Source organism: Rhineura floridana, chromosome 3 (genome assembly GCF_030035675.1).
Source record: "Rhineura floridana isolate rRhiFlo1 chromosome 3, rRhiFlo1.hap2, whole genome shotgun sequence".
Classification (NCBI taxonomy): Eukaryota; Metazoa; Chordata; class Lepidosauria; order Squamata; family Rhineuridae; genus Rhineura; species Rhineura floridana.
The window spans coordinates 21,962,902-21,975,516 of NC_084482.1; the positions used below are offsets into that span (position 1 = coordinate 21,962,902).

Consider the following 12,615-nt stretch of genomic DNA (forward strand, 5'->3'; position numbering starts at 1 on the left):
ATGTGCATGAGTTCACATATTACATGAATCACACAGCAATTGCAGTTACCCCTGAACTCTTGGGAAGAAAGTTGAAATGAAATGTAATTAATCAATATCCCTTGAGCACCTAAACTTGTGATGCTGCTAGCCTCCTGGTGACTTCATTTTGGAGACATCAGTGGCAGTCAGTGTGGTGAGGCAGTGCTGTGGAACTGTCCTCCCAGCACTGGAATCATGGCAGCTTACCTGGACAGGGCTTTGGCAGGGGGGTGACAAAGCTGGGGCTGTGTGAGTGCACAGCTGAAGCCAATTATTTGAATCCGTCCCAGTCTGGCTTCAGGCCTGGCCACGACACTGAAACTGTCTTGGTCACCCTGGTTGATGACATTTTTTGGGAGAGAGATAGGGGGAATGTGACCCTGCTCATTCTCCTTGATCTCTCAGCAGCTGATGATACTGTTGACCATGGTATCCTTCTGGAACGTCTCAAGGAGGTGGCGGTTGGGGACACTGTGCTTCAGTGGTTCCTCTCATGCCTCCAGAGCTGCATCCAAACAGTAGTTATGGGAGGCTACTATTCAGCACCATAGGAATTATCCTGTGGTATTCTGCAGGGTTCCATCTTGTCCCTCATGCTATCTATATGAAGCCACTGGGAGCTGTCATCAGGAGATTTGGAGTGAGGTGCCATTGATATGCAGATGACACCCAGCAATACCTCTCTGTTCCATCTGAATCAGGAGAGGTAGCTGAGTTGTTAAACCAATGCTTGGAGGTAGTGATGGACTGGATGTGGGCCAATAAATTGAGGGTGAATCCTGAAAAGACAGAGATGTTATGTGTCCAAAGTTCTCGTGTCCAGGAGATGGGAAGCAGCCTGTTCTGGATGGGGTTGCTCTTTCCTTGAAGGAGCAGGTCCACCTACTTCAGGTTCAGGTGGCCTCAGTGACTAGGAGTGCCTTTTTCCAGTTCCGTCTGGTTCGCCAGCTTTGGCCCCCTTTAGACAGAGATTACTTGGGCACATGCTCTGGTAACTTCCAGACTGGATTATTGCCATGCGCTCTATGTGGGGCTGCCCTTCAAGATCACTTGGAAACTTCAACTGGTCCAAACTGCAGCAGCCAGATTACTGGCTGGGGTTCCCTTTAGAACTCATATAACCTGTTTAAAAACAGCTGCATTTGTTGCCAGTTCATTTCCAAGCCCTGTTCAAGGTGTTCACATTAGTGTTTAAAGCCCTAGATAACTTAGGTTTCAAATATCTGAAAGACTGTCTCCTTCCCTACAGACCCTCTCAGCTGTTGAGATCAGCAGAGGGGGCCCTTTTGGTAGTTCCCCCACCCTCAGAAGCTCAGAAGTCTCTGTGGCAGCCCCTAAGCTGTGAAACTCCCTCCCCACTGAGGTGTGTCTGGCCCCACCAAGGTACAACTTTCAGTGAATGCTGAAGATGCACCTCTTTACCCTGGCCTTCGACATCAGAGATGTATATTTTTAGGACCCACCCTTTTTTCTTTGATGTTGCTTGGGTTTTTTTAACTGTTTTTAATTATATGTTTTTAAATTGTTGTAACCCACCCTGGGACCTTTGGGTGAAGGATGGGTAATAAATTCTGAATAATAATAATAATAATAATAATAATAATAATAATAATAATAATAATAATAATAATAATAATAATAATAATAATAATAATAATAATCCAGTGTTACCATAAGTATGCCTGAGCAGCCCTGCCTTGCAGTCCATGCTGGTGTCAGGAGGGTGATTCTGCAGCTCATCACCACGCCAGCCACCACTGGGCCATGACAAGCAAGGTACAGAAGCCCAGTGCTGGTCCAAGCTATTTTGCTGCCTGACGTGGAGCCCAAATGGTTCCTTCCACACCCTAGACCAGCCTTTCCCAACCAGTGTGCCTCCAGATGTTGTTGGACCACAATTCCCATCTTTCCTGACCACTGCCAATACTGGCTGAGGCTGATGGGAGTTGTGGTCCAACAACATCTGGAGGCACGCTGGTTGGGAAAGGCTGCCCTATACCTTGTCCCAAGACAGGGCTAATGTTTTTTTTAAAAAAAAAAACTCTTGCTGCACCATTCAGGGTGCTTTCACCAATTCCCCAACCCCAGGGTGACAATTGAAACAGGTTGCTCCACCCTGCTGAACAGCACAGCCAGTGCTGTACTGTAGCTGTTTCGCCTTCCCTCAAAACGCTTGGGTTTCTTGCTCTGCAGTGACAATCTAGGCATTACATGGCAGACACATGCAACAGTCTCCAGAGATTTTTGTTTTTAAAAGGAAAAGCAGCTGCATAATCTTGAGCAATGGAACAATGAGAGGGAGGGGCTGCTTTACACTTCAGACTTTTTTACATTTGCAACCATTGTCCCCCTACTTTTTGTAAGGGAAAATTAATAAGCAGCCCTTCCCCCTTAACCCCAATTTGTCTGTGCCTCCTTTTCATTTCAGGGTAAACCAAAAGTTCTTTTGTTTTGCCTTTTTAACTTTTCTAGCATATTGGAGGAGCCAGAGTTTTCCTGAAACTGCACCCCCATTTTTCATTGCCACTTGTTTCACATAGCACTGATGGCAGTAGCATTCCCCAGCATCTCAGCAGCAGACAGCCGTCATTTTTTTCTTTCTTCCGAGGATTCCCAGAGCAAGGGCAGGAATCACTGACCTCAGTTTGATTGGCTTAATGATAATGCTATATGCTGCAGCGCTAATGAAGCCAATTAGAGTGAGGACAATGATTGCCATTTTTACTCTAGGGTTCCTCCTAGAAAGCATAGGATAGTTACTGCCAGCTGCCAAGAATCTGAGGAGGAAGGGGAGAAACCCTGAATGCAATGACATATTGGCTGGATGAGGGCCAATAAACAGAGCCTGAATTGTAGCAAGATGAGATGCTGTGGGCTGGTGGTTCCAGAGTTCAGATAACTGGTCAGTTGCCTGCTTTGGATGGGGTCGTATTCCCTCTGAAAGAGCAGGTCCATAGTCTGGGGGTGCTCCTGGATTCATCTTTGTCGCTAGAGGCACAGGTGACCTCAGTGGCGAGGAGTGCCTTTTTCCAGCTTTGGCTGTTAAGACAGCTGCTGCTGTTTCTGGACCAGGATAGCCTGACCACTGTTGTCCATGCACTGGTAACCTCTAGGCTGGATTACTGCAATGCGCTCTATGTAGGGCTGCCCTTCAGGTTGATCTGGAAGCTGCAGCTGGTGCAAAATGTAGTGGTGCAACTGCTCACTGGGCAGGGTATCGCCAACATGTCACCCTGCTACTGAAAGAATTGTACTGGCTGCTCATTAGCTACCATGCTAAGTTCAAGGTTCTAGTTTTGGTGTACAAAACCCTGTACAGCTTGGGACCAGGATACCTGCAAGATGATCTAACCCCTTATATATCCAGTCAATCACTGCGCTCTGCAGGTGAGGCCCTCCTGCAGATACCATCTTATCAGGAGATCCATTCTGCACAACACAGGAAACAGACCTTTAGTGTAGTGGCACCTACCCTTTGAAATTCACTTCCATTAAATATTAGATTGGCGCCATCTCTGTTATCTTTTCGGCACCTACTGAAGACCTTCCTCTTTCAACAAGCCTTTTAGTAGAGATCTTATCCCAGTCTGCATCTGCGTTGCTATTGCTTTTTAAGATGTTTTTAAAGCTTTGTTGAAAAAGATGTTTTTAAAGATGTTTTGTTTTAATATGTTTTTTAAAAATGTTTTGTTTCAGTATATTTTAAAGTCTGTTTTTATGATGTTTTAGAGTTTATTTGCCACCCTGGGCTCCTACTAGGAGGAAGGGCAGGATATAAATTTAATAAATAAATAACAATAAATGAATAAATCACACACTACATGCCTGCCAGTGATGTAGGGAGGAAAATTTTCCAGGCAGAATTTTCTAGTGCTTTATCTTTCTGTGAAAATATTTCTGTTTCACAATATTAGGCAAGCTTGGCAGTTTCAATGTTGTAATGCATGTTTATCAGGTGATTATCCCTAGCAAATAGGTGTCAGCACAACATGCCTAGCTCTTTAGATTGCCAAAATGTATTAGTGCACATCCATTTTCAGTACCATGGTTGTTGTCCCCTTACTTTAAAAGGATACAAGGGAAGTACTTGCTCCTTCCAACCTCTGCCATTCTGATATGCCTCCCCTTCCTAGTATGAATCAGCATGAAGGGAAGAATCATAGCCCAGTGACAGACTACATGCTGGGCATACAGAAGGTAGCACTGGGAATGTCCTGTCTGAGACCCTGGAGAGCCACTGCCAGTCAGTGTAGACAGTACTGAGCTAGAAGAACCAATGGTCTGACTCGATATAAGGCAAGTTCTTACATTCCTATGATTCCATCATGGAGCCTAGCACTGCATTTCAGAGGTTACAAAGGTTTAGTAAAAAAAAGATGCTGTGGTTGACTTCATACTCTGAATAGTTGTAGAGTGAATTTACCTTATGTCTGCTTAACTACAAAAAGTCCCCACACTTCAGGGGGCTGTGGGGTGTTGGGAGTTGCAAGGGGAGGCTTTCAGATTAGTGTTTCCATGCAGGCTTGAGCTCCTGTGTCTCTTTTTCTAGACATTTAGCACTGACAGGATCAAAAGAAAACATATTGATGGGTATTGGAGTGGTGTAATGACCCAATGTGGTTAGGTTCTCTATGATCCATAGAATGGTCTGAGACCATTGATTAGGAAAGAGGCCCAGAAAGAAGACATTGTTCTGCAAGAGTCCTCCATGAGAGTGACAGAATTGCCTCCAACTACATCGCCTGAACTGGTAGCCCTGCTTTCCACCTTGGACTCTAAAGACTTCTCTTCCAAGAACAGACAGATTATGCATGACCCTTTTTCACACGGATAGTTCCCTAAGTAGTATGGAGTTTGAACCTTCACTTAGCTCCAGACTAGGGATGGAAAGATCTGTTAATTTCAGTTGTCTCAGTTCCTCATTTTTCCAATCTTGAATTCAGTTCTTCACATTTCTATAGCAATTTACAAATTTCTTTTTTTAAAATCCTTACTTACTCCTAATTAAAATTCTGCAGCATTTTAATGCAAATTTCTTCTAATAAACACATGTTTGTATGCAGCTTTGACAAATGTACACATTTTTGCAATCTGTTTCTCCGAATATAATGCATTTTTTGTAAACGCTGTTTGGTTAGAGGAGCCAGTGTGGCATAGTGGTTAAGGTGTTGGACTTCGACCTGGGAGACCAGGGTTCGAATCCCCACACAGCCATGAAGCTCACTGGCTGACCTTGGCCAGTCACTGCATCTCAACCTCAGCGGGAGGCAATGATAAACCCCCTCTGAATACCGCTTACCATGAAAACCCTATTCATAAGGTCGCCATAAGTCGGGATCGACTTGAAGGCAGTCCATCTCCATTTTCATTTGGTTAGAGAACTACACTGCAAAATTCAGATAAGTGTGAATTTCAAAGGATGGATCTGTTTTGGTTCTTATATTGTTTCAAAAAGTGCAAATTTGACAATTCAGCTTTAAATGCAAACTAAGTCGAATTTAGTTCTTTCCCATCCCCATTCCAGATCTTTGATGGAGCAAAATCATACACACACACCCCTTGGGTGCTTCACAATATGACACCAGAATTCTGCCCAGTTCCACTCAGAGCTGTCCATGGTTCTGCTTCCCTGCCTGGTTTCCTGGCTCTCCCTGCATAGTCTGCCTGGAACAGAAGTGCCAGCAGATGCAACAACCAGACAGTGAATGGGACTCATGACAGCCCCCTGAGCAATAAGTCGAGGAATGCAGCTTATGTCACAGCATGGGTAAGAATAAGACTATTGTTAACAAGTGCACAAAACCCTTTTAAAAATTAACATTTGTTAATTGAAAAGTCAAAAATCAGTAACTATGTAAATAAATGTGTGTGTTTATACAGAGAGAAAGATACTGTATAGCACAGCCTTTCCCAACTAGTGTGCCACCAGATGTTGTTGGACCACAATTCCCATCTTTCCTGACCATTGGCAATGCTGGCTGAGGCTGATGGGAGTTGTGGTCCTGGAACACCTGGTGGCCCACTAGTTGGGAAAGGCTGGTATAGCAAAAGAATCCTTTGAACAAACCCGGTTATCTCTCCCATTTAATCAGCTCCAAGATTACTTTCTCCACAATTATTTCACTCCCAATATCAAAAGAAATGTTGAACTGCTTCTGATATATGAACGGGCTGGTTATAACTAGGTGCATTTTTCTATAGCATGTTCATTTCAACAAGCCTATCATACAATAGCTCTTCCTTAACCATTCCTGGAATGAGGGGCAATTGCCTTGTTTCCCATTTCTGTGCAGCCAACATTCTCAGGGTAATCAGTGAATTCAAATAAACTCAGGAAAAATCAATAGAAGGATAACAATTTAAAAAGAAAAGCAACAGTAACTCACTAATACAAACTCAGTTGATCAAGATCGCTGTGCATATGAACTGAGTAGGTTGTCCCCAACTGAATCAGTTTCTCTAGAGACTCATAGATGAAAATGATGCAGATCAAAGAGGCAAAAGCTTCTTCTGTAAAACGAGTTATGTAGCAGACAAGAGAACTGGCATCAGTCGCTACAAGAAGGATGCACATGACAGTAGTCCACAGGCCAATGCAGGTTCGTAGGGAAAGATAAGAAAGGCCATAGTCTCTGCAAAAAAAAAAAAGTCATAAAGAGGGAAAAAGAGGAATTATTGAACATAAAGAAAAAAGATTATTTCTCTTTGTCATTCCCCCCTTCACTGTTGTGGAAGGCGAGATATTTTTAAATGCAGGCTTCTTTCTGGCACTTTCTTCAGTGGCAGCAGGTGCTTGGGAATCCCACAAGCGATTTTGACAGGTGGAAGGGACAATCCACTTGTCCATCATGTGGCAACATGTGATTGACAGGTGGGTAGTCCTGCCCACCTTTCACATTTAGCCCAATAAGGATCTGGCCCATGGACCCAAAAAAGTTCCCCTTCTCTGATCTAGAGTATAACTTAATTACAGCATATGTTTTATTTACATTTGGTTTAGAACCTTGGCTCATCTCTTCCACATTTCCTAACAGAGTGTTTTTATATAATGATACACTACGCATTATTTTATTATATCCATGGTTTCTACTTGGAGTTCAGCCTTTTTTCCTTTCATTTTTCTTTCAACATGCATTGCCACTTTGGAGGACTTTATTCTGTAAGGCAGGATGAAGATTTGTATGAATGTGTATAGATATAAATACACACAGAGAGAACACAATGTTGTGCTTATGTTCTTTCCAGCCCCAAAACATATTCTTCAAATATCCATTAATTTGATGTTTCGTAATCAAATCAATTTAAAAAGAATTAAAAAAAGGAAAGGCTTCATTGGAAATGCAGTTGGAAGTACTGCATTATGGGAAACACTATGGGCTTATTAGAATTCTAGACTTTCAACACAATGGAAGACCTATGACGTAGTGGTAAATATACTTAAAGATGTCAGCTTAGAAGCCAGTTCCCTCTAGTTTTAATGAAATATCCCTGTACACCCTGAGCTATGGGTGTTTATTAATAAAATGATCCAACCCAGATAATTTCCACAGGCATTCCATGCCATCCTTCCTGCTGTTTGTGGCCTCGGGGTCTAAGTAAGGTGTGACTCTTAAGGTCTTCCCATTAAAGACAATAGCCAGGGACATTACTGTGCAACAGCACAATGGCAGCACACCCAACTGAGGACCTGTAGGGGAGGACTCCATGGAATGATTGCAGGGATCCTAATACGTGTTCATCAAACATGTATCTCCATGTCTGGGGGTGGGGTGAGTCAGGTTGCTGCCAACTACCAGAAAAATAATGCTGCAAATTATGAATGCAACACAGGTGGCTAAAAATGATGCATGAATTCAGGGGTGAGGAACTTCTTTCCACATGAGGACCACATTCTCATGGGCAACCTTTTTGGGGCCACATGCTAGCGGTAGGTGGGACCTGAGGGCAAAGCAACAGCTAAGACTCTCATCCTTTGTATAGTAGGCTATACTCCAGTCAGACAAAAGCCAAAGGTTTCTATATTCACACACACACATCTTTCCATTCTCTAACTAGGCAAGCAATAAGTATTATCACAGTTGAAGGACACATTCTACCCAAGCAAAAGCTTGAGGAGGGGCTGCAGTAGGGCCAGTAAGGTGTATTGCCTGAGAAGGGAAAGTGTGGCCTGAGGATGAGTGTGATCTGGGGAGACTCCCAAGGGGCAGATAAAGAGGTCTGGAGGGCTGCATTTGCCCTCAGGCCTAAGGTCCCCTCACCTGTATTAATGCAATTATGATAGCTATTGAAACATGATTTCCTGCCACAGCAGGTGTAATATTCTGAAAGTTCTACCCTAGAATGGCTAAGGGAACCATAAAGTCTCCAGACACAAAATTAGGTATATTTACAAAGAAAGTTTTCAGATCTGGTGCTTCTTTTATCCCCCCCCCAGCAAATTCATTTTCCACAAGCTACACAACACCTCAGTTTAGCTCACAGTGATCCCATCTAGCACACAAACCAGGCTTGGGGAATCACAGGGCAAGTATGAATGGCATAAAATTGATACAAAGAATGGATGTGAGAAACCCCAAGAAATGTCAAACCTTCTTCTGTGGTCGCCGGGTAATATTTCCTAACATACTCAGGTTTGGCTTCCTTTTAATAGGAAGCTGGTGACAGGCCTACCAATATCTCAGAGGAGTACATTACCTCAGTTTACTGTTTTGGGTATGGGATTGTTGCTGCCCTTTAGAGCCAGGGTGTGAGTCTGGAAGCAGGACAGAAGTAATGGCAGAAGCTCCAGCTGGTGTGTCAGCTGTGACTTCCTGGGCCCATGATACCCTAACCATAGTAATCCATGCTCTGGTAACCTCCCAGTTATATTACTGTAACGTGCTGTACATGGAGTTGCCCTTGAAGATAGGCCAGAGAGCTCAACTGGTGGAAAATCTGGCCACAAGAACCGTGAGTGGGATAGTAAGGTGTAGTCATATAATACCAGTGTTGAAGGTATTGTACTGGCTGCCGATATTTTACCAGGCTCAAAGCAGGGTCTTCACATTAACATATAAAACCCTAAATGTCTTGGGACAGAGATACCTAAAGGAGTGTCTCCTCCCATAGCATATGTTAAGATCTGTAGGAGAGGACCTCTGGGTAATCCTACTGTTGCATCAAGTTTACTGTGTGGTGATCCAGGAAAGGGCCTTTTCAGTAATGGCACCTTGCTGTGGAAATCCTCCCCACCAACATGAGCCTATTTTTTAACGCCAGCTGAATATCCATCTATGCAGCCAGGCATTGTGTTTGTGTGCACCTGATATTATTGATATGGCTGTATAACTGTACTGTTGCTTTTTAAAAAAAAAAGATATGCTGTTGTAGATATATTCAAAATTGTTTTATCTAATTTTATTTTTTTAAGAGATAAATTTTCTGTAACCCACTCTGGAATCATTGTATGATGAAGGGTGGGATATAAATTACCATAACTGCTTGATTGAATTAGTAATTAATTACATTTCTGAAGATCAGCATCTTGGTTTATGATATTTGTCACAACCATTTCTGGGAGTGGGAAGAGGAAGGGATATTGTCTCTCTTCAGCTGGATACAATATAGCACATCACAAGTACCAAAATCATGCCAGGTTGCCTTTTCCCATTTTCCCCATTGCTTGCTCCATTGGCTGTCTATCCATCAAGATCAGCAACAGCCTGTGATATCCCAATCAGATTGCACCCACAGCAGGGAAGGCTGGGGGAGGACAGTAGTGAGAAATTTTGTTAGTTTTCCCAGTGGCGTCATGAGGGGTGTGTGTGGGAGGTGCGGACCGCACCAGGTGACACCATCAGAGGGGGGTGATTCTCAGCTTTAATTTAAAAAAAAATTAAGTTTCTAGGTGGTCCGGTTCTCAAGATATACATAAAAACGTCAGCCCTCCCGTTAAATCTTTTTTAAAACTACTGTATAGCACTTCGTAGCTTTAACCCCACCCGTTCAGGATTGCAGCCAATCAGTGAAGTGTTTGTTTGACCTGTGGCAGTGTCTAGTAAACCTCATTGCAAGGCCAGAAAATGGTGGTTTCCCCCCGTTCATCTGAAAATCTCATAAATTAGGTAAGTATATACATTTCAGTTTTTTCCCCTCTTGTGTGTAGGAGTCAGATCCTGGGCAGTGTTTTGAAAACCTTCCCAATACTTGCTTTTGTGGGGGTAAAAGCATTGCTAATCCCATATCTCCAGAGTAAATCCCATTGAATTCAATACGATTTACTTTTAAGTAGACATGGTTATGAATGTGCTGAAAATCAATGGGACTTTGGAGTGAATGTAAAAAAGAATTGGGTTTGTGTTCTCTTTCTGCCCCCCCTCTTTTAAAGCAAGTAGGCAGGGCTTACTTAGGTATTACAGTTTTTATTCTGTAGGAAACTAATACTGATTTTTTAAAAACTAATACTGATTTTTCTGCAATGACCAACTGGTTTGACAATAAACTATTATATGGGCTGTATGTATTTATACATCTGCAGTGTGTGTGTGTAGTCTTTCCAACAACCCTGTGAGGTAGGGTTGGAAACCAAGGCAGCTCACAACAAGAAATAAAGCCATTTAAAATCCAATAACCATAAAGCAAGAATAAACAGTTGGAAAACAGCCTAAAGAGGCATGATTCTGAATTTTGGGTTGGGTGAATGAAGTTTATTTATTTATTATTTGATTTATATCTCGCCCTTCCTCCCAGTAGGAGCCCAGGGCGGCAAACAAAAGCACTAAAAGCACTTTAAAACATCATAAAAACAGACTTTAAAAAAACATCTTTTTTTAAAAAAAGAAAAGGCTTAAAAACATATTAAAAAGCAATTCCAACACAGACTCAGACTGGGATAAGGTCTCAACTTAAAAGAACAAGTTGAAAGAACAAGTTCCTTATCACTTGAGGCTGTAGTTCTCTGCACACTTCCCAGTTTGAGTAAGCCCCATTGAATACATTGGGACTTGCTTCTGAGTAAACAAACATCAGATTGCACTATAAATATATTTACAGATCATGTAATTCATAAACATATTTGAGAGTCATGTTTATATAAATATTTCTTCATACTGTGTCCCAATAAGTATTTGATTTCACACTATGGTTGTAGATGATTTTTTCCTCTACATTTTAAGTGTGCCCTTCTTCCTGGGGGTGGTCATGGTTCTCCGTTGTTTTCATCCTGAGGGGAGGATAGGCTGAGAGATGGTGAGTAGCACATTTAAGGTCTCTTCACCTCCCCCCCTTTTTTATTTGTATTTATTTTATATTTCTCCAATATCTTCCCTGGCTGTTTTTATGTATTTTAAATATTTTTAGATTAAATAAATAGGAAATCATAATTGTGAACCTCCCTAAAAGCAATTTACCTATCCTTATGTTTTGGCAAAGTGATGGTGTGAAGGCATGCTGGTAGAACAAGAGACCATGTTTGAGGCATGTTATAAGGTGTTTGAGGACTTTGTCACACATTACTTTTTGAGACCTGTAGATTCATGTCGGAAAGAACACGTGCACGTATTGAATGGTGGCTTGGGTGCTGTTTTTTCAGTCTATGCTGCATGCGTAGGGAAGGTGATACATCATCTGGCAGCTAGCTTCATAATGTGAGAATGAAAAACATTTGGATCACCATTCACTTGTTTACTTTTCTCACTATTGAGACCACTTCATATATTACTTTTTCATACACAAAAATTTAATCTTTGTATAGGAAAAAGTATTTTGTAAATATGAAGGACAGTGGCTGCCCAGTCAGTATAACCACTGTACAAGATCTACTCAGCCACTGTAATTACCTTTTTCTTTTGAGTGCCCTTTTGTCTGGGTCTTGGTTCAGGTGTGTATCCAACTTTGATGTGCTTATGGAAGGGGTGTGCAAGTAGTGCCCCCGCAAGTGTGGAGGCTTGGACAAACATTGTATTATGGAAAACCAAAGTCTGTGTGAAAGTACATATTTGGGAATGCCATCAGTGTAATCCTAAACACAATAAATAATATCGAACTTGCACGTCACAAAATATATTACGGTCATGTAATAAGCACCAGGACAGTAGTCGCCCAGGGGATCTTAGTCCCTCTGCTTTTTTGGGAGCAGGGTCCCTATGTCTCCAAGCATCCTACAGTCAGCATGAAAAGGGAGTGTGTTAGTCACTGAGAAGAGTCTTCTAATAGGCTTCCTTGCCTTTCCTGCTGATTGGAGCCAATCAGAGTGAAAGGAGGTGAGTCAGCCACTGAGAAGACTCTTCTCAATTGCTAACGCTCTCCACTTACATGTTGATTGGCTCCTAGAGATGTTTGTTGTTGTGAGAGAATGCATTTACAAAGATCTCGATCTTAATCCAGGAGTAAAAAAGGGTGTATGTGGCTGCAACTATCATGAAGGGACTCTGCACTTCTGAATTTTCTACTAAACAACTGATAAATACCTATGTAACTTTATGTCTGGAGACTTATTATTAAGAATCACTTTCCATAACTGTAAGGAGGTATGTCCACATGCATGCATCCCAGGCACCTAAATGAGGGGTGAGAGCAGCATAGGGACATAAGCAGATGTCTTATACCAGGGGTTTC

At 42.2% G+C, this 12,615-nt stretch overlaps 1 protein-coding gene across 2 annotated transcripts in view; it reads right to left on the reverse strand.

Annotated features, from left to right (window-relative positions):
• SLC4A8 (solute carrier family 4 member 8) overlaps nucleotides 1–12,615 on the reverse strand; it is a 109,732-nt gene that overhangs the window by 22,944 nt on the left and 74,173 nt on the right. For both annotated transcript variants that reach the window (XM_061614936.1, XM_061614937.1), the window contains exon 14: nucleotides 6,408–6,653. In XM_061614936.1, coding sequence (XP_061470920.1) covers nucleotides 6,408–6,653 — 246 coding nt within the window. The remainder of the gene's footprint in view (nucleotides 1–6,407; nucleotides 6,654–12,615) is intronic.